This window comes from Rana temporaria, chromosome 1 (genome assembly GCF_905171775.1).
Source record: "Rana temporaria chromosome 1, aRanTem1.1, whole genome shotgun sequence".
Lineage (NCBI taxonomy): Eukaryota > Metazoa > Chordata > Amphibia > Anura > Ranidae > Rana > Rana temporaria.
This window is the reverse complement of record NC_053489.1, coordinates 163,134,288-163,154,121: the sequence shown is the minus strand read 5'-3', so window position 1 is coordinate 163,154,121 and position 19,834 is coordinate 163,134,288. Positions and strand designations below refer to the sequence as shown.

At 46.1% G+C, this 19,834-nt stretch overlaps 1 protein-coding gene across 5 annotated transcripts in view; it reads left to right on the top strand.

Annotated features, from left to right (window-relative positions):
• The first annotated feature begins 14,663 nt into the window (after window positions 1-14,663).
• LOC120932682 (synergin gamma-like) overlaps window positions 14,664-19,834 on the top strand; it is a 59,094-nt gene continuing 53,923 nt past the window's right edge. Inside the window, exon 1 of one of the 5 annotated variants that reach the window (XM_040345268.1) lies at window positions 14,664-14,784. Coding sequence is in view for 3 of the 5 variants with exons in the window: in XM_040345242.1 (XP_040201176.1) it covers window positions 18,521-18,541 (21 nt within the window). In the remaining 2 variants the exon portion in view is untranslated. Of the gene's footprint in view, window positions 14,785-18,228; window positions 18,542-19,834 lie in introns of those variants that run through there. The other 4 variants (XM_040345242.1, XM_040345251.1, XM_040345233.1 and 1 more) reach the window with 4 other exon arrangements.

Genomic DNA, 19,834 nt, shown 5'->3' with positions numbered 1-19,834 from the left:
TGGAAGCACCAACTCCACTGAAAATATACAGAAAAAAAAACAGTCTCAAACATTCAATTGTTCTGATTTAGTGACTTAAAAAGTACTGAAGCCCCTTGATTTTTACAACAGGGAACTCTTATTTTTAAGAAGAAGTCAATAGCAGATTTCATACTCATGACAGGTTACTAACTTAAATAAAGAAGCAAAAAGAGCGGCAGAGGAAGCACAGATTCATAGAATAAAGGAAAAGGGAAGATGCTTGCACTGCGGGTCCCCAGGTACAGCTTCCACTCCAGCAAGGAGAACAGGGTAGGAGTATCTTAGACCAGTGTTTTGCATTTCACTGCTTATTCTTTTGCAGTACATTTCCACAAATTGTACCCCTTCATATTATAAAAAGTTTTTGTAATGAATTCAGTTGCTGTCATTTTAAAATATATATCTTGTAACTGTAAATACATTGGCTATTAATGGGAGCATAATAAGTGTGATAATAAGGTGACTTTCCTGCCTTGAGTCACAGTGTGATGTTACTCTTCAACTCCAGCAGGAACACTTTATCCTTCTTGTCTCCTCTCCAGGCTCCCCACCTGTCAGCTGCTCTGCAGCCCTCAGTTCTTCCCCTAGGCCTAGATTGTGTCACACAACCAACAGGTTCTTTTTGGAGGGGCATCTGGTGTCTGGCTCTGGCATACACTGATACATACAATGATACAATGATGTGGCACTGCAGTGGTCACACAGTGGTGTATCACAAGCTTACCCTAAATCCTGCAGCACGTTGGGCCATTGTTCTGTAGAGTGCCAAATTGCACAATATGGCCCAGGTGTTTAGGCAGGCTGCTGTTGCAGTCTCTATGGGAGAGGTGCCCATCTGCAGAGCTTGAAGTGTGGCAGCATGCAAAAATATAAACAATCAGGTCATGCAGGTACCCCTGGAAGGTAGGCTACTGCCCATTTCCGCCATTGTTAAATTTTTTTTGTTGCATACTCCTAAACATTCTGGCACATACCTCTGGGGATATGGGTACCCCAGGTTGGAAACCACTGAGACAGTTACAATTTCCTGCATATGTACAATTAACATTTGTAGATGGTATCCATAAGAAAGCATATGTTCATGCTTTCTGTCCACTTTTAGGCCTCGTACACACCACCGGATCTATCCGCTGGGATTTATCCCCGGATCAGTTCCAGCGGATAGATCCGGTGGTGTGTACGTCCGAGCGGACATTTATCGGCGGAAAAAATTCCAGTCGACGGATTTCCAGCGGATAAAAATTTCTTAGCATGCTAAGAAATCTATCCGCTGGAATCCTGTCCAGCGGATTGATCCGGTGGTCTGTACAGACTCACCGGATCAATCCGTCCGCTCCTCTCCCTCGCATGCGTCGTAATGATTCGACGCATGCGTGGAAGTCTTTATCTTCCAGCGTCGCCGCGTCATCATCGCGGCGACGGCGCGACACGTCACCGCGGATGGATTCCGCGCGGATTTCGATCTGATGGTTAGTACAACCATCAGATCAAAATCCGCCAGAGGATTTATCCGCTGGAACGGTCCGGAGGACCGTTTCCAGTGGATAATCCTCTCGTGTGTACGGGGCCTAAGGCCTTGTTCACATCCTGTTTTTGGATTATTTTTTTGTGCATTTTTTAGCAAGTTTTTGGAGCTGCACCATTCAATTGAATGGTCCTCCCTCCACTTCAAAAACGCTTTCAAGAAGCTCATGCACCAAATTTTGGACATGAGCCAAGTGAGTTTTGCATGCATTAGTGAGATTTTCACGCGTTTGCAGAAACGCTAGCAGAAACGCGTGTTTTTGCTACGCCCAGGTGTGAACAGCTCAACTCCAAGAAATCAGAACATTTTCCCAGGCCGTGCCCACCCTGCAAGGGTTACTGTTCATTTATTCTAGGGAATAGTAAAAACATTTTTACTAAACTGATCCCATGCTCCTGCGGTAGACGGTGCTCCCCTATGCTCCATCAGTGAACTTTTCCTTGGCATCCTTCACACCCAGTAAGGGGCTGTAGACCATTGATGATGTCAGGACATTAGACTGCTGAAGACACTGTGGGGATCAGTCTAGCAGTACACAGGAGCAGAGGAGCGGGTAAATATATTTTCCTTTCTATGCCCCCTGGACCTAAACTACCAGTAAACACTTTCAGCTTGGGCGCAGACCCACTGCAAAGCAGATTTTTAAGTTTTCCCAGAGTTGAGCTTTAGGTGCTGCCATTAGAAATCCTCACTTTAGAAGGGTGCTGAGCATGCTACCAAATCTACCGTGAGATTAAGCCATTCTTTCAAGCTCTGTAAGAAAATACATCTGATATACATTTCTCTTTAATATTTACTTGATTTGTTATTTATGTCCATTACGTGACCTCTGGAAATGAGGCGTAAAGATTTTATTTATGTATGATTGATATTCTTGTCTAAGTACAGTGTTTAAACTGTTACATTTTATACCTGTACATGCCTTTGCATGAGTATTGGATCTACAAGACATACAGGAAACTGAATACAGTCAGGTAATTAGTGTTAAACCCCACGCTGAGAAAATGATGTAGGCTATTGCTGACCTCTTTCTCTGAAAGAGCGTTTCCCATACTGTCATGATGATCCAGTGCTTTCTTTATTAGAAATGTTACAAGTTAGAAATGTTGGAGTTCTGACTTCACGTGCTGCATACTTGTCCAGTTCTTGGACTTAGAAAGTACCGACGACAGAGATAACCAGGCATCTTACATTAGCAGAGGGAAGCCAGCAGTGACAAACTTGATCTTTATCTCTGTTTAGGTTTATTGTATTGGGTTTACCTACTTTATACAATAAATGGCCCATTTATTCTGAACCCTTCATATACAGAAAAAAATGCACAGTGGCTTCTCCCAGTTACCTATGTAAACTGAGCACCATGTACGCTGTTTACATTCGGAGGTGATGTACAAGGAGTATGTTTTCACTTAGTTCAGTGACCCTGTATTAACTTGGAACAGCAAATTATGTTCAGAGGTAAAGAAAAATGTATTAATATATTAAAGGAGTTGTAAATAATAAAAAAATATATGCTGAAATGACTGTTATAGAGGGGTATAGAGACATAATAGTTAACTGATTCCTTTTCAAAATGATTAAAAATAGATAAAAATCAATCATATAATGTAACTGCAGTTTCTAGTTTCGTTTTTGCATGTTGTTTCCTGCCTCTCTGCTGTACAGAGCCACAGAGCCAATACAGGGCAGTGATGGTTTGGAAAACGAAACTGATTGGTGCTGAGCGGTTTTAGACACACAGTAATCACACCTCCTTGAAGTTAGTGACCACAGAGAAAAAGCTCCCAGTACTGTGGTTATCAGAAAACAGACAACCAGGAAGTGTGGAGATCAGAGAAGAATTACAGCAACTTGAGAGCAAAAACGAACAATGAGGACATGAAAACAGCACTGCATTAAGGTAAAGGAAGCTATTAAGATAAAAAAAAAAAATCCTTTACAAACCCTTTAAATCGCTCCCAATGAATTAGATCCAACACCTTAATATGAACTATACGGTTTGTGAAACAGGTGAGCTTGTAGGCATTTATATAATATACACAGATATCTTCACAAAAATAATGGTACAATTAAGAGACAGTAGTTTATACAAGTCTGTCTGTTATTCATCTAAATAGGTAGAACTATATATAGGTGGCAGAGATTGACAACCTTAATTCAAAACCTCTGTTCGTAGTTAGTGTAATAAACCTGCTAATTATCACTGATAGTGTCCCCATCTCACATCCAGCTGTCCCAGCACTTGAAGCGGAAATGTTCCACTTTATTTCCTCCTCCCCCTACCACATTTAGCACAATACAATGTTTTGAGGGAGCAGCTTCCTAGTTTTCATGGGTACCTGCTTCCATTTCCGCTCAGATCTCCTAAGGCCCCTTTCAGACTGGGGCGGGAGCTGCGGTGGCGGTATAACGCCGCTAAAAATAGCGGCGCTATACCGCCGGAATTGCCGCGGGTATCAGCCGCTAGCGGTGCGGTATTAACCCCCGCTAGCGGCCGATAAATAGTTAATACCGCCCGCAATGCGCCTCTATAGAGGCGCATTACGGGCGGTATTGCCACGGTTTCCCATTGTTTTCAATGGGAAGGAGCGGTGAAGGAGCGGTATACATGCCGCTCCTCTCACCGCTCCAAAGATGCTGCTGACAGGAGATTTTTTTGTCTCCCGCCAGCGCATCGCCTCAGTGTGAAAGCCCTCGGGCTTTCACATTGAGTCTGCAGTGAAGGAGTTTTTCAGGCGCGATAGCAGCGCTATTTTTAGCGCTGTACCGCCTGAAAAACTCCTCAATGTGAAAGGGGCCTTAGCGATGGAAGTTTGGACAAAACAACAACGAACAGTCACAAGGTAAAACAGACTTATATAATACAACAGAGACAATGGGGGTTATTTACGAAAGGCAAATCTACTTTGCACTACAAGTGTACTGAAAGCTTTCACATGATTGGATGATAAAATCAGCAGAGCTTCCCCTCATTTCAGATCTTCCCCTCAGATCTACAGAGACTGCACTTGTAGTGCAAAGTGGATTTGCTTTTCGTAAATAACCCTCAATGAGAGGACCAAGTATTTCTGTACCGGAATCCTAAAACTAGATACTGAAAGGTCCTTGAGTCTCTCCAAAACCACACCCACTGGCCAGTGTAGTACTAAGTGTTGGGGCCCAGATTCGTGCTTTGGAGCACTTAGGTGTATTTGTATTCCACAGTAAAGGACATAAGTCCCAAGTTAGGGAGATGCTGTCCCTTTAAGAGAAGGGTATGTAGGTTGTGGCCAGTGGCCTCTCACTACTATGCAGTCATTTGGGGAGCCACTTCCCATTCTCTGGTGCCTGGATTGTGTGGTGATGATGGCAATTCTGGACCCTCTTGTAGTAATTTCTCATGAAGCCCTCTCCTCCCACTCGCTTCATCTCTCCGATGGTGGTGGCATCTGTTCAAATGTGGCAGCACAGTCCCTCTCCTCCAATTCGCTTCATCTCTCCGATGGTGGTGGCCTCTGTGCGAATGCGGTCGAAAAGTCCCTCTCCTCCAACTCGCTTCATCTCTCCGATTGGTGGTGGCCTCTGTGCGAAGGAGGCAGCACAGTCCCACTCCGATACCATGGTAAGCTCAGAGTTTCTGACTCAGTGGCACAATCCAAGAGTCACCTCTTCTCATGTGAGACTGCCCCAAGCCCTGACTTCTCCTTTAATTTCTTCCTTTTAGCCACACTGTCCTCCTGGGACTTGTACTCCCATACAGTTCTCCACTTAGTAGAGGCTGTCTCTTGGGGACTATATCCCCTCCACTGTTCCAAGAGGCTCCCAGCAGTCTCTCCTGTCTCCATGGACGGGCTATTCCTCTTCTAATGGCCTTTGTATCCTGGGTGGTGGGCAGCACTCTCCCGGGGCTGTGGCTGCAATTGCAGCCCTGCTACAGCAGCTATGTCCTCTTGCCCCCTGTACAGACACTGCCTTGCTCACTGACGGCAGAGGAAAGGAGACAGCTGCAGTATATAAACATTAAGGCCGGGTTCACACATATGCAAATTGGATGCAGGTTTTTCGCTGCATCCAATTCGCATGACAGGAGAGTGTGATCGGATTTTAATGAAGCCGATTCACACAGCTCTGCAGTGGCCACAGTTCACATTTAAAAAGGGCCCAAGTCAGGTGCGAATTCAGGCAAAAACTCTGACCTGATTCGCACGTAATCGGTGAAGAGGGACGCACTAAACATGCTGTGAACTGTGGCCGCAGGATATGTGAACGGTGCCTCAGGGATCTCCAAGTAAAGTCCAAACATTTTCATTCAATATGATCACATCACAGTGCAACATTTCAGGGCCACACAGGACTTGTTTATGAGTAGTGAACTTACGATGTTTCAGTTATATGAATGAACAGAGTCAGTGATCACTGACTCTGTTCATTTGGAAAAGGTAGGAGCCGGGTTTAGCGGCTCCTACCGACGCTCTCCATCCTGACAGAAGGGGTGGAGGAGCACATGGAGGGTGACACGGAGCACAGAGGGGGAAAGCAGCAGCACGGAGGAGGACAGCAGCGGCACTGAGTGGGAGAGCAGAACGGAGGAGGACAGCAGCGGCACTGAGTGGGAGAGCAGAACGGAGGAGGACAGCAGCGGCAAGGAGGGGGAGAGCAGAACGGAGGAGGACAGCAGCGGCACGGAGGGGGAGAGCAGAACGGAGGAGGACAGCAGCGGCACGGAGGGGAAGAGCAGAACGGAGGAGGACAGCAGCGGCACGAAGGGGGAGAGCAGAACGGAGGAGGACAGCAGCGGCACGGAGGGGGAGAGCAGAACGGAGGAGGACAGCAGCGGCACGGAGGGGGAGAGCAGAACGGAGGACAGCAGCGGCACGGAGGGGGAGAGCAGAACGGAGGAGGACAGCAGCGGCACGGAGGGGGAGAGCAGAACGGAGGAGGACAGCAGCGGCACGGAGGGGGAGAGCAGAACGGAGGAGGACAGCAGCGGCACAGAGGGGGAGAGCAGAACGGAGGAGGACAGCAGCGGCACGGAGGGGGAGAGCAGAACGGAGGACAGCAGCGGCACGGAGGGGGAGAGCAGAACGGAGGAGGACAGCAGCGGCACGGAGGGGGAGAGCAGAACGGAGGAGGACAGCAGCGGCACGGAGGGGGAGAGCAGAACGGAGGAGGACAGCAGCGGCACAGAGGGGGAGAGCAGAACGGAGGAGGACAGCAGCGGCACGGAGGGGGAGAGCAGAACGGAGGACAGCAGCGGCACGGAGGGGGAGAGCAGAACGGAAGAGGACAGCAGCGGCACAGAGGGGGAGAGCAGAACGGAGGAGGACAGCAGCGGCACGGAGGGGGAGAGCAGAACGGGGGAGAGCAGAACGGAGGACAGCAGCGGCACGGAGGGGGAGAGCAGAACGGAAGAGGACAGCAGCGGCACGGAGGGGGAGAGCAGAACGGAGGAGGACAGCAGCGGCACGGAGGGGGAGAGCAGAACGGTGGAGGACAGCAGCAGCACGGAGGGGGTACACAGATGGGGAGGGGGAGAGCAGAACGGATGGGGAAACTGGAGGAGGATACAGGGAAAGTCAGATATCGGGTGTAGTATCGGAGCAGTTTCCCCGAGTACAAGTTTTTTTATTATATTCTTTTTTTCTTTGTTTATTCTATTCTTTTATATTTTATTTTTTATTCTTTGCTTTTCTATTCTATTCTATTCAAATTCAAGTCTATTCTGTTCGAAATTTGAATTTTGGAAGATGGTTATATTCTATTGTCTATTCTATTCTATTTTTTCCTTATGTATTCAAATAAAAAAAGATTCTATTTGAAATTCGAATTCAGAAGATGTTATATTCTATGTTATTCTATTCTATTTGTTTATATTATATTCTAGTCTATTTTGTTCTTCTATTTTCTATTCAATTTTGTTCCGTTTTATTCACAAAGGACTTGCGCCGACGTATCTCCAGATACGCCGCGTAAGTGCAAATATGCGCCGTCGTATCTGTGCGCCGGACTCACAAACTAAGATACGCCTAAAATAGGCTTCATCCCACAGACGTAACTTGCCTATGCCGGCGTAGAGTGGGCGCATATTTACGCTGGACGCATGTGGTGCTCCCATTGATTTTCTATTCAAATATGCAAATGAGGGAAATACGGCGATTCACGAACGTACGTGCGTCCGACGCAGTGCGCGTAAAGTCATACGTCCGTCGTAAAGTTATGCCCCATAAAGGAGGTGTAACTCAGCAGCATCCATGCAAAGGGCTGCACCAGGGAACACAAGCCGGCGTATTTTCCGTTGGACGTGTGTCTGCCTAGGCGTAGGTTACGTTCACGCCGTAGGCAGTGATCCGATGTATCTTAGGCAGTTGTTCCGACGTGATTCTGAGCATGCGCACGGGGATGCGTCCACATGCGCCGTTCATTATACATATCTGTCTGAGACTCAGCCCATCATTTGCATGGGGTCACGCCTCATTTGCATGGCTTACGCCCACTTCCACCTACGCCGGTTTACGCCTGAGAAACCCAGCACAGTTTTGGCAGCAATGTCTTTGTGAATTCCATACTTGCCTCTCTGCGCTGCGTCGGCGTAGCGTATCTTAGTTGCGCTACGACGGCGTAATGTGCGCTCGCTCTCTGTGAATCCGGGCCTATGACTTTAGCACCACTTTAAGTATCAGTATCTTACAAAGTAGAAAGCATATCAGTGGATACTTCTTCTGGTAAAAGGGGGTAAGACACAGGCAAATTTTAATTTATAATTGAATGCTGAGAAAAACAATGGCATCCCTCTGTGTATGGTCAGCTGACCCTACATTCCTAACCCCTTAACAAGGCTTCTATACCACGCGAAGGCTGCAATTGTCTCTCACAGCAGCCACATGATCGAAAGTGGTAAATGAAAGCTGACAGCTCAGTCAGTGTGATGAAATCAATCTGTAAGGGGGTCTTCTCAGCCCACAACCCCAGGCCACTGTGGAGGCATATATGCAATGGCTAGGTGTTAAAGACCACTTTTATTGCTGAAGCATATATGAGTTACACAGTTGGCAAGAGGTTAAAGGGGTGGTTCCCCCTAAAACACATTGCTAACAATAGATTCGTAAGACCCGTTACACTGCGGGTAGGCTGGCTTTTTTTTTTTTTTTTTTTTTAGTACATACCGATATCTCCCCGTCTCGTTCCTTGTCGGTGGGCGTTCCTAGTTGATTGACGTTCCTCGGACGGGCGCGTACGTGACGTCACGACTTTCCGAAAGAAGCCGAACGTCGCTGCGCATGCGCCGTATAGAGCCGACTCTATACGGCGCATGCGCAGCGACGTTCGGCTTCTTTCGGAAAGTCGTGACGTCACGTACGCGCCCGTCCGAGGAACGTCAATCAACTAGTTCCGCCCACCGCCTAGGGACAAGACGGGGAGATCTCGGTATGTACGAAAAAAAAAAAAAAGCCAGCCTACCCGCAGTGTAACGGGTCTTACGAATCTATTGTTAGAAATTAGTTTTAGGGGGAACCACCGCTTTAAGTGGCATGTTTGCATACACCAAGCATTTACCAGTGGTGAATTAATCAGTCATTTAAACACTAATGCCCCATACAGACGGTCGTTTTTTGTGATGAAAAAAAAATGACGTTTGAAGTGATGAAAAAAAACGACATTTTTGAAACTTCATTTTCAAAAACGATGGAGCATACACACCATCATTTTGAAAAATGATGAACAAAGTGACGGCACTCTAAAGGGGAAGTTCTATTCGCCTTGAGGCTGCTTTTAGCTGGTTACTTGTTAGTAAAAGATGATTCGTGCTTTTTTGTCTGTTAAAGCGTGATGAATGTGCTTACTCCATTATGAATGGTAGTTTTACCTCCCGTCTCAAAACTTGCTTCTGGGCATGTGCGGGTTTAAAAACGTCGTTTTCCCCACACACTATCATTTTCATTGACACAAAAAATGACATTTTGAAAAACGACACAAAAAATTCGAGCATGTTCGAATTTTTTTTTGGTCGTTTTTCTGAAGACATAAAACGACATTTTCCCCACACACTATCATTTTAAATGACGTTTTCAAAAACGTCATTTTTTTTCATCACAAAAAACGATCGTCTGTATGGGGCATTAGGCCCCATACACACGAGAGGATTTATCCGCGGATACGGTCCAGCGGACCGTATCCGCGGATAATTCCTCTCGAGGATTTGCGCGGATTTCCATCCGATGGAGTGTACTCACCATCGAATCGAAATATAGCGCCAAAATCCTCTGGCGATGACGTGTCGCGCCGTCGCCGCGATTATGACGCGGCGACGTGCGCGACGCTGTCATATAAGGAATTCCACGCATGCGTCGAATCATTACGACGCATGCGGGGGATCCCTTCTGACGGATGGATACGGTGAGTCTGTACAGACCAGCGGATCCATCCGTTGGGATGGATTCCAGCGGATAGATTTGATAGCATGTCATCAAATATTTATCCGCTGGAAATCCATCCCAGGGGATAAATATTCGCGGAAACAGATCCGCTGGAGTGTACACACCATAGGATCTATCCGCTGAAACCCATTCGCTGGGATTTTTCAGCGGATGGATTCTATCGTGTGTATGGGGCCATACACATGAAGATCCACAGTGAATGTTTGGTGAATGTCCGATTAACTGTTATATTAACTGAGATATATAGCAAAATCATAAAACATACTGGCCCGGATTCAAAGAGATCTGCACATTATTTACGGAGGCGCAGGGCAACGATTTTGCCCTGCGCCCCCGCAAATTTGCTCTGCTGCCCTTGATTCACGGAGCAGAAGCTCCGTGAATTGCGCGGGCGCGCCGGAAAAATTGCCCGGCGCTAGAGCACGCAATTTAAATGATCCCGTAGGGGGCGGGAATCATTTAAATTAGGCGCGCTCCCGTGCCGAGCGTAGAGCGCATGCTCCGTCGGGAAACTTTCTCGACGTGCATTGCAGCAAATGACGTCGCAAGGACGTCATTTGCTTCCAAGTGAACGTGAATGGCGTCCAGCGCCATTCACGAATCACTTACGCAAACTACGTGAAATTTCGCGACGCGGGAACGACGGGTATACTTTAGCATTGGCTGCCCCTACTATTAGAAGGGGCAGCCTTACGCTAAACACGCCGTACGGAAACGACATAACTTGCGTACGCAGGGCTTGCGCAACATTGTGAATCGGTGTTAGTATGCAATTTGCATATTATACACTGAGCACAATGGGAGCGCCCCCTAGCGGTCATCGCAAGAATACAGCCTAAAATATGCGTGGCATAAGAGCCTTATGCCACGCAGATTTTAGGCTGCAGTCGGCGTTACGATGTTCCTGAATCAGGAGCATTCGTAACACCGGAGCAAGTAAGCAATTGCGCTGTGTAACCTATGGTTACACAGACGCAATTGCTTCTTGAATCTGGGCCACTGTATTTGCCGGCGTATAAGGCGGCTGGGCACATAAGACGACCCCCTAATATTCAGTTTAAAATGGTGGTTTTGTGCTCTACTCACTGTATAAGACGATCCCCTTGTGCAACACCATTGTGCGGTAATACCGTTTAAAAACAAAGAGGCCGCAGCCCGCCGCGTGCTCTGTAAAGCTGTATGTAATTCAGTATGTGCACCGCTTAGCCAATCCTAGTGGGCGATGCACTGCTCGGATTGGCAGAGGTTGTTACTTCAATCCGAGCAGGCTTAGCAGGCTCTAGTCATCAACAAAGTGCATCGCCCGCCGGGATTGGCTGAACGGCGCATATACTGAATTACATACAGCTTTACAGAGCACCCAGCGGGCTGATATCTATTGGGCAGCAGCTTCACCCGGTGTATAAGAAGACCCCCGGGTTTTTGGCTGTGTAATTCTGTTGTAAAAGGCTGTCTTATCTGCCGGGAAAATACGGTAAAGAAAGGTTCCTGTCTGCTTTTTCATGGATTGTGGTGTATTGGCAGGACATTCAAAATGTTGTCTCTTGCAGTAACACACTATAGCGCATCGGATAGGTGGGAATAGGTACTATACCCTTTAGAATTCCAATGTGCCTCTGCATGGCAAATGTCAGTGCTTGTGACAGATCATGTACCAGTTGGAAACAGATACATGAATTTGAGGCAAGCAAGACATTTGCTGTGGAAACTTGCATTGAGCAGGCCCGATATACCTGGCCTGATGTGGGGGTAGGGTTGCCACCTCATCCCTTTAAACCCGAACGCATATGAATTACACAGGTTCTGAGGCTAATTTAATGCAGGAAAGGCACTAAGTGAGTTTAATTACCACCTTAATCAGCCACAGAACCTGTATAATTAATATGTGTTCGGGTTTAAAGGGATGAGGTGGCAACCCTATGTGGGGGTGCAGTAAAAAATGTCAGGGGGGCAGAGGACGCGAGGTCAGCAGGGCAATGTACAGAAACAGGAATCAGTATAGCAGTATACAGGGGGTCAGTATGGCAAAGGATAGGGGTCAGAAGAGCAGAGAACAGGGATCAGCAGTTTGTAGGACAGTGTACAGTGGGTTACACTGAGATGAGAGTGTACACTCTGCCCTCAGTGAACCTGAGATGCCACCTAGCGCTGCACCTAGCTCACAGTCAGTGCAGCAGCCAAGGAGTTTTGTAACTGGGTGGAGAAAACCTACTTAACCATCAGGTTTACTTCCCTTATGATTGACAGCAGGCAGTAGGTCGATTCCACAGTCAATAGACAGCTGACATCCTTCAGTGTAAAGTTGGTTACAAGGCATGGTGGGTATAATGCAAGTGAACAGGTGGGCGCCATACACTTCTTGAATGCAACGAGATTTATTGCCTCCTAAACAGAACTGTGGAAGAGATGATTAGGACCAGAACACCCTTAGATAGATGCAATGTTAATTGGTAGACTCTGAGACTTCTATAGGTAGACAGCTATTCAGGTGAAGCCCTCCAGCCAGACACACCTTCTGTATAGGCAGGATCACTGTCTCTTATGGCAACGATCTTGTAGCTGTTACTAACAGTGACCCAGATTCAAGAAGCAATTGCGCCTGTGTAACCATAGGTTACACAGCACAATTGCTTACTTGCTCCGGCGTTACGAGTGCTCCTGATTCAGGAACATCGTAACGCCGACTGCAGCCTAAAATCTGCGTGGCATAAGGCTCTTATGCCACGCATATTTTAGGCTGCATTCTTGCGATGACCGCTAGGGGGGGCTCCTATTGTGCTCAGTGTATAGTATGCAAATTGCATACTAACAACGATTCACAATGTTGCGCGAGCCCTGCGTACGCAAGTTACGTCGTTTCCGTACGGCGTGTTTAGCGTAAGGCTGCCCCTTCTAATAGCAGGGGCAGCCAATGCTAAAGTATACCCGACGTTCCCGCGTCGCGACGTTCGATTTTTACGTAATTTGCGTAAGTGATTCATGAATGGCGCTGGACGCCATTCACGTTCACTTTGAGGCAAATGACATCCTTGCGACCCTAAGTTTTTTCACTGTAGCATTCGGTATCTTTCTCAAGCATCAATCCCGCTTCACTGCTGGGTCCCTGGCTTGGCACTCCACAAGCGTCACCTCTGCTGTCCCGCTGGGTCCCTGAGTTGGCACTTGCTGATGCTTTCCCACTTTTTCACCATCCCCGGGTGGCGAGAAGTCTGCTCTGGTACTGACCTCAGCTCACTCACTGTGGTTTCCGGTAGCAAAGTGGATGGTCCCTTGGTGGCGACACCTTCCTTTCTACCTCCGGCAGAACCATTACTTCTGGTTGGACTTCAACTCTGCAGTCCCAACCCTCCACTTCTTCTGTATAGGCTCTCAGATAGCCTAGCAGCTAGATGTCCCTGGGATAGGCCTTAGGTTTCTGGCCTAGCAGCCCAGGGCAATATGACACACGTTCTAGGTGGCACAGAACCCCCGATCACCTGACTCCACTCAAATAAATAGGTTCTCCCAGCAGGCCAAAAGACCCAAGAAAATCCCTGCCCATTGGCTGAGACACCCCATTCATTCCTAATCTGTCCTTGCAGTGACCTTGTCTTATCTAATGTAACTAAGATACCCGGCCGTCTAGTGACAGAAGAGAGAAGTGCAGCAATTTCAGAATTAGGGCAAAATCAATTGACCGCCTAACAATTAACCAAGGTAACTATAACTTGGCAAATACATTTCATAGCAACCCTGCCTAAACATCAGGGTGCTACACACGATTTTCTGATCATGTGCTAGAGTTTGTCTTAACCACTTATCGACCGCCACACACACATATACGTCGGTAGAATGGCACAGGCAGGCAAATGGGTGTACAGGTACGTCCCTTTGAATTTGCTGCAAACTCGATGTTCGCTGGTGGCCCGTGATCGTGAGACCGAGAGGCAGAACAGGGAGATGCCTATTTAAACAAGTTATTTCCCTGTTCTGCCTAGTGATATGACAGGGATCTACTGCTCCCTGTCATTGGGAGCAGTGATCGCTAAAAATCGCTGATCACCAACATTACTAGTAAAAAAAAAAAATTATAATAAAAATGCCATAAATATATCCCCTATTTTGTAGATGCTCTAACTTTTGCGCAAACCAATCAATATACGCTAATTGCGTTTTTTTTTACCAAAAATATGCAGAAGAATACATATTGGCCTAAACTGATGAAGAAATGTGTTATTTATTTATTTTTTTGGATTTTTATTATAGCAAAAAGTAAAAAAAAAAAATATAATTTTTTTTCAAAATTGTCGCTCTTTTTTGTTTATAGTGCAAAAAATTAACACCTGCAGAGGTGATCAAATACCACCAAAAGAAAGCTCTATTTGTGGGGGGGAAAAAAGCACATACATTTTGTTTGTCTACAAAGTTGCATTACCACGCAATTGTCAGTTAAAGCGACGCAGTGTCGTATTGCAAAAAATGGCCAGGTTATTAAGGGGGCAAATTCTTCTGGTCCTTAAGGGGTTAAACTGTATTTTGTAAAAACCTCCCGACAGGCAGAGTTTTTCTAACAGAAGAGATCTCTTCTGTCATAAATGACTCTCCTGCCTGTCAGGGGGTAATGCGACCTGAGCCACGCATGTGCAACTCAAACTGCATTTATGGCCTGCTCTGTGTGCCGCAGCAAAGTGACTTCCATGCGCATGTGTGGAAGTGACATCATCACAGCTTGGCCATTCAAGTGCCTGAAGATTTGGAACCGGAAAGGAAGACCAGGTTAACATGGAAGCATCGCAGACCAGAGAGCGCTGTGAAAGGCCCAGCACTGGACGGCTCCATCTGTAGGTAAGTCTCTCATAGTGTACTAGTATGTTGTATGCGGTGTGCAGGTGGGCACACTTTCCTACCATTTTATTATTAGGAACAGGAGATGGGAAATGTAATGAAATCTGTGACAAAAACAACACGGGATCTGGTATTGTAAAGTAAATCATATATGTAAACCCAACTCCTAACTTCAACCAAAACTTTATTTACAGTGCTCATTTTATTTTTTATATATAAGTGACAGAAGCACTATCGGTGGCTTTTTTAGTGTCTCTACACTTTCTGCCCCGGTGAGGGCAGTTATAGGAAACTAGGGGACACTCTCCCAATGGGGGCACAAACAGTGGTAAAACATTTTTTTACAGTAGTAAAAGGGTTAAGATCCCTGTCAGTTTTTACCTTTATCACAAACAAATATATGACAACACTGCTGCCATGTGTCCAATAAAGTGAAAAAACTGAAAACTACTACAGTATACTAAATATGTGAATAAATAAAAACTATAAGTGTGTGTGCTTAATTCATATATGGTGTACAACAATCAATATAATTATAAATATCAAAATTCATCTGAAACCACCCCCGACATCAAAAATCCATACAAGTGTCCATCAAACAAAGTGACCCGCGCTCCAATAAAGTGCATAAATCTTCTTCCAATTGAATCTTCCTCCAAAGTGCTCACACCACTTGTGCGTCCTCCGCCTTCCAAACGAGCAATTTACCAGAGATAATGATCAGCAGCTCTTATCTAGCATTACTACATACGGTACATGGGATCAGGATCAGTTTTCTTCCAACCTCTGCAGGATAAAAAATATGGTCGGAGTGGACTTCTAAGGTCTCGGGGGGGATTGAAGTTTAACAAGGAGGTACACCCCCATATGTTTACAGATATGTGCTTTGTGTCATCTCCTCCATTATGTTGCATTCTTCTGCATTTTTTTAATTGGAGTGATAGATTTCTTTCACATGTCACTGTGTTACTTGTGTTTTCTCACTCACGGCCTGCTCTCCAGCCTGCCCATCTGCTCCCTCAACCGCCGGTCTGCTCAGTCACCAGCTGGCTCACCCCCTCGCTATTTTCTCAGGGTAGCAATTGCCCTGTTGCCCCCTGGATCCGCCCCTGTCTACAGAGGGTTTGAGAAGAGGATCGGCTTTGTTCAGCTCTCTGGGCTATGGTAACCCAGAAATGATGACCTGACATCACTTCTGGTTTACCCAGAAAAATGAAAAAAGCATTCCAACACACCTTTAAGACCCCTTCACACTGGAGCGTTTTAGCGTTAAAAATAGCGCTATTAAAACGCTCTCAATGGACCCTTTCACACTGAGGCGTGGCGCTGGCGGGGCATTGAGAAAAGTCCTGCAAGCAGTAGCTTTTGGGCGCTGAAAGAAAAGCCCCTCTCCATTGAAATGAATTAAAAGCGCTGTAAAAAACACCTGAATAGTGCCTATAATCCGCTCTGTCCTGTAGAAAAGTCACATGATCTACCAAAAATGTAAACATGCAAGCAAAAAAATAAAGCGCATCTACAACAGCAGGACTGAAATTGCCCATGCTTCAATAACGCTTGAAAAACTCTGTTAAAATGCTTGCAGCGTTGCCTTAATTTTACCGCTAGTGCCCTAAAAACAAGGTAAAAACGTGGTAATAGCGGTAAAGGCGTTTTAGGGCATTTTTGCAGCACCTCAGTATGAAAGGGCTCTTATAGACCCCAGATCTCTCCATAAAGAGTACCTGTCACATGCCTATTGCTGTCACAAAGGTTGTTTACATTCCTTGTGACAGCAATAAAAGTGATAAAACAATTAAAGCGACAATGTAAAAAATAAAAATTCCAAGTGCCTTAGACCCCTGTGCTCGTGCGCAAAGGTGAAATCACATGTCAGTCATGCATGCACGCACACAGCGAACTTCGCGCACATGAGGTATCGCTGTGATCGTCAGATCATGGGCAGTAAGGATGAGCTCAGGCGTGTTCGCAAGCCGCACATGCAGAGCACGCCAGGAAGTTGGCACTGCACAGCACTAATCACAAGCAGTGAGACATTTCCCGATCTCTGCAGCTGCGCATCAGGAAAATTTCTCACTGCTTGTGATTAGTGCTGTGCAGTGCCGATTTCCTGGCGGTCTTCTGCACGTGCGGCTTGCGTACACACTTAAACTCATCCTTAATGGGCAGTAATTCTAGTAGCAGACCCCTGTGTAAATCTACAGTAGTAACCTGTAAAGGCTTTTAAAGCGTTGCCTATGGATAGTAAAATGTTAAAAGCGTGACACGTTTGGTCTGTAATTACTTGGTGTAACATCATCTTTTATATTTTACCAAAAAAATTGGGTTATGTATTGTGTTTTCTTTTTGCATAAAAATTGAAAAAAGTGAATTTTTTTTTCCAAGGCGTTTATCAAATGGCTGCGCTAATACCGCATGCCATTAAAAAGAAACAAAACAAACAAACACAAATTTATTCTCTAGGGCCTCTGCTTTAAAAAATATATATAATGTTTTGAAGTTCAAAGAAATTTTCTTGTACCTAATAAAAAGTTTGTAAACAAAAAAGATAAAAGACATAGGGCCAGATTCAGCAAAGAATTACGCCGGCGTATCCATAGATACGCCGCGTAAAATCAAAGCTGCGCCGGCGTATCTACTTTCTGTATTCAGAAAGCAAGATACGCAGACATTAGCCTAAGATCCGACTGGCGTAATTCTCTTACGCTGTCGTATCTTAGTGTGCATTCTCACGCTGGCCTCTAGGTGGCGCTTCCGTCGTTTTCGGCGTAGAGTATGCAAATTACCTAGTTACGCCAATTCCCAAACGTACGTGCGCCCGGCAGTAGTTTTTTACGTCGTTTGCGTAAGGTGGCACAGCCAATGTTAAGTATGGACGTCGTTCCCGGTTCGACATTTGAATTTTTTACATCGTTTGCGTAAGTCGTTCGCGAATAGGGCTGGACGTAATTTACGTTCACGTCAAAACCAATACGTCGTTGCGGCGTACTTGGGAGCAATGCACACTGGGATATGTACACGGACGGTGCATGCGCCGTTCGTAAAAAACGTCAATCACGTCAGGTCATCACACATTAACATAAAACACGCCCCCCCTTCCACATTTGAATTACGCACGCTTACGCCGGCCCCATTTACGCTACGCTGCCGCAACTAACGGAGCAAGTGCTTTGTGAATACTGCACTTGCTCCTGTAAGTTGCGTCGGCGTAGCGTAAATACGATACGCTGCGCCGCCGTAACTATGCGCGCCCCTACCTGAATCTAGCCCATGGCAAATGCATGTCAGACATAGCTGAAAAGCCCAAGTATACGAGTCGTAAACAATGAAAGTATTAATTCATGGTAATAATAAGGCTGTATCTGAACTGAATAAGTCAGGAGGGGGCTGAGCAAGCTTTCAATCCATTCCTAGTCTGTTCTATTAGCATCTGCACTGCATGTGAATTCCCTAGTTCAAATAAACGTCACAGTCCTTGCAGCCTAATGACCTGGGTGGGCCCCGTCAGGTAACGTGTCACCCAGCCTCCAACATGGCCACTCCCTGGAAACTTGCTCCAAGTCTCACTTTTCTACTTTAAGTGTAACAGAGCTGCAATGGGGCCTGTCGGCCTGAACAGAGAAGCATGACTGTTATCATACAAGGCACAGTGTGTGATTCCATTTTGGGGTTTCCTGCTTTATTTCCTTCTACATCTCTATTACAAGTCTGCAAGGAAGGACAGGACTGAACAGCTATGGCTATTGAACCTTCCCTGGTAAGGATCTTTAATATTTCCATACAGCCTGGTCAGTAAGGGCTCATGCATGAGGCGATATAAAAAATATGACAACTAGAGTGCAAGATCTTTCTGTCAGAACTTGGCAACAAGATCCTGTGTAAAAATGACTCTATACTGTGTGCATGTAATGCTTGAGCAATATTTACAATCTTACAGCATTACATTGCATATGGCTCTGTTTCCAGGATATAAATGTTCTCTCAATGAAACCACCTAGTTTCCTTCCATGGCTAGGACGCAGGTGGTCTCGAAATGAGGTTACTTAATCCCAAATATTGTGTGGTATCGGCCTGTTCAACAGAAGCCATCCGACATTCGGTCTGTGTGTGTGGCAGCCGCTCCGACCGAAGCTGACCGAACGTCTAGCTTCTGTCAAAGGGGCATAACCGAAAAAGGTTTGCTGATCGGCAGCCAATGGCTGAGAGCGCTGACCAATGTGTTTTCCGCCCCCCTACCCCCCAAAATATACCACCAGCCACCACTGCCAGAGTCTACTGAGACCAGGGGAGGCAGAGAGGAGAGACACAGGATCTGTAGGAGGAGTTCTGTCCTCTCTGCTGCTAATTGATGAGAAAAGGTGTGAGTGGGGGAGATATGATGGGGGAGACATAGCTGCAAGAGAGGTGTGAGGGCCACATCAACTGGCCTGGTGTTTGACACATGTGCCTTAAAGAAAATATATATAACTTTTTTTTCTTTAACACACTACTTGTTGTCACTCTCCCTTTGTAGTTCAGATATCACTGCAACATTTTTTTTTTTAAATAAAATTCTTGTCCCCTGCACTTCCTATAATTGGGTGGCATGCACTGTAGGAAGGAGCAGTGTTGCCACCCTTCTATGTGTGCTCCCAAAATAACTATATAAATGGACATGCCTATGCTCTGTATCTTGACACAACCATCAACAGCTCGAGCTGACTACTTTATCAGCCAGCCCACCAGCCCCTTGATTGACAGCGAACCCCAGAAGGTGATGTATCCGCCGCTAATGTAACTAAATTACTGCATACTGCTGTACATGGGAACAATCAGACACAAGGACTATAGCCCACATGTGGAAACTATATTTTTCAAATTGTTTAGTGGTACTTTCAAAGAAACTGGGAATGATGGATGATGCTGCGCGGGAATGGGGATACAATGTGGAGAGGGATGGATGATGCTGGATGGGGATACAATCTGAAGAAGGATGGATGATGCTGAGTGGGGATGGGGATACAATGTGAAGAGGGATGGATGATGCTGGGTGGGGATGGGGATACATTGT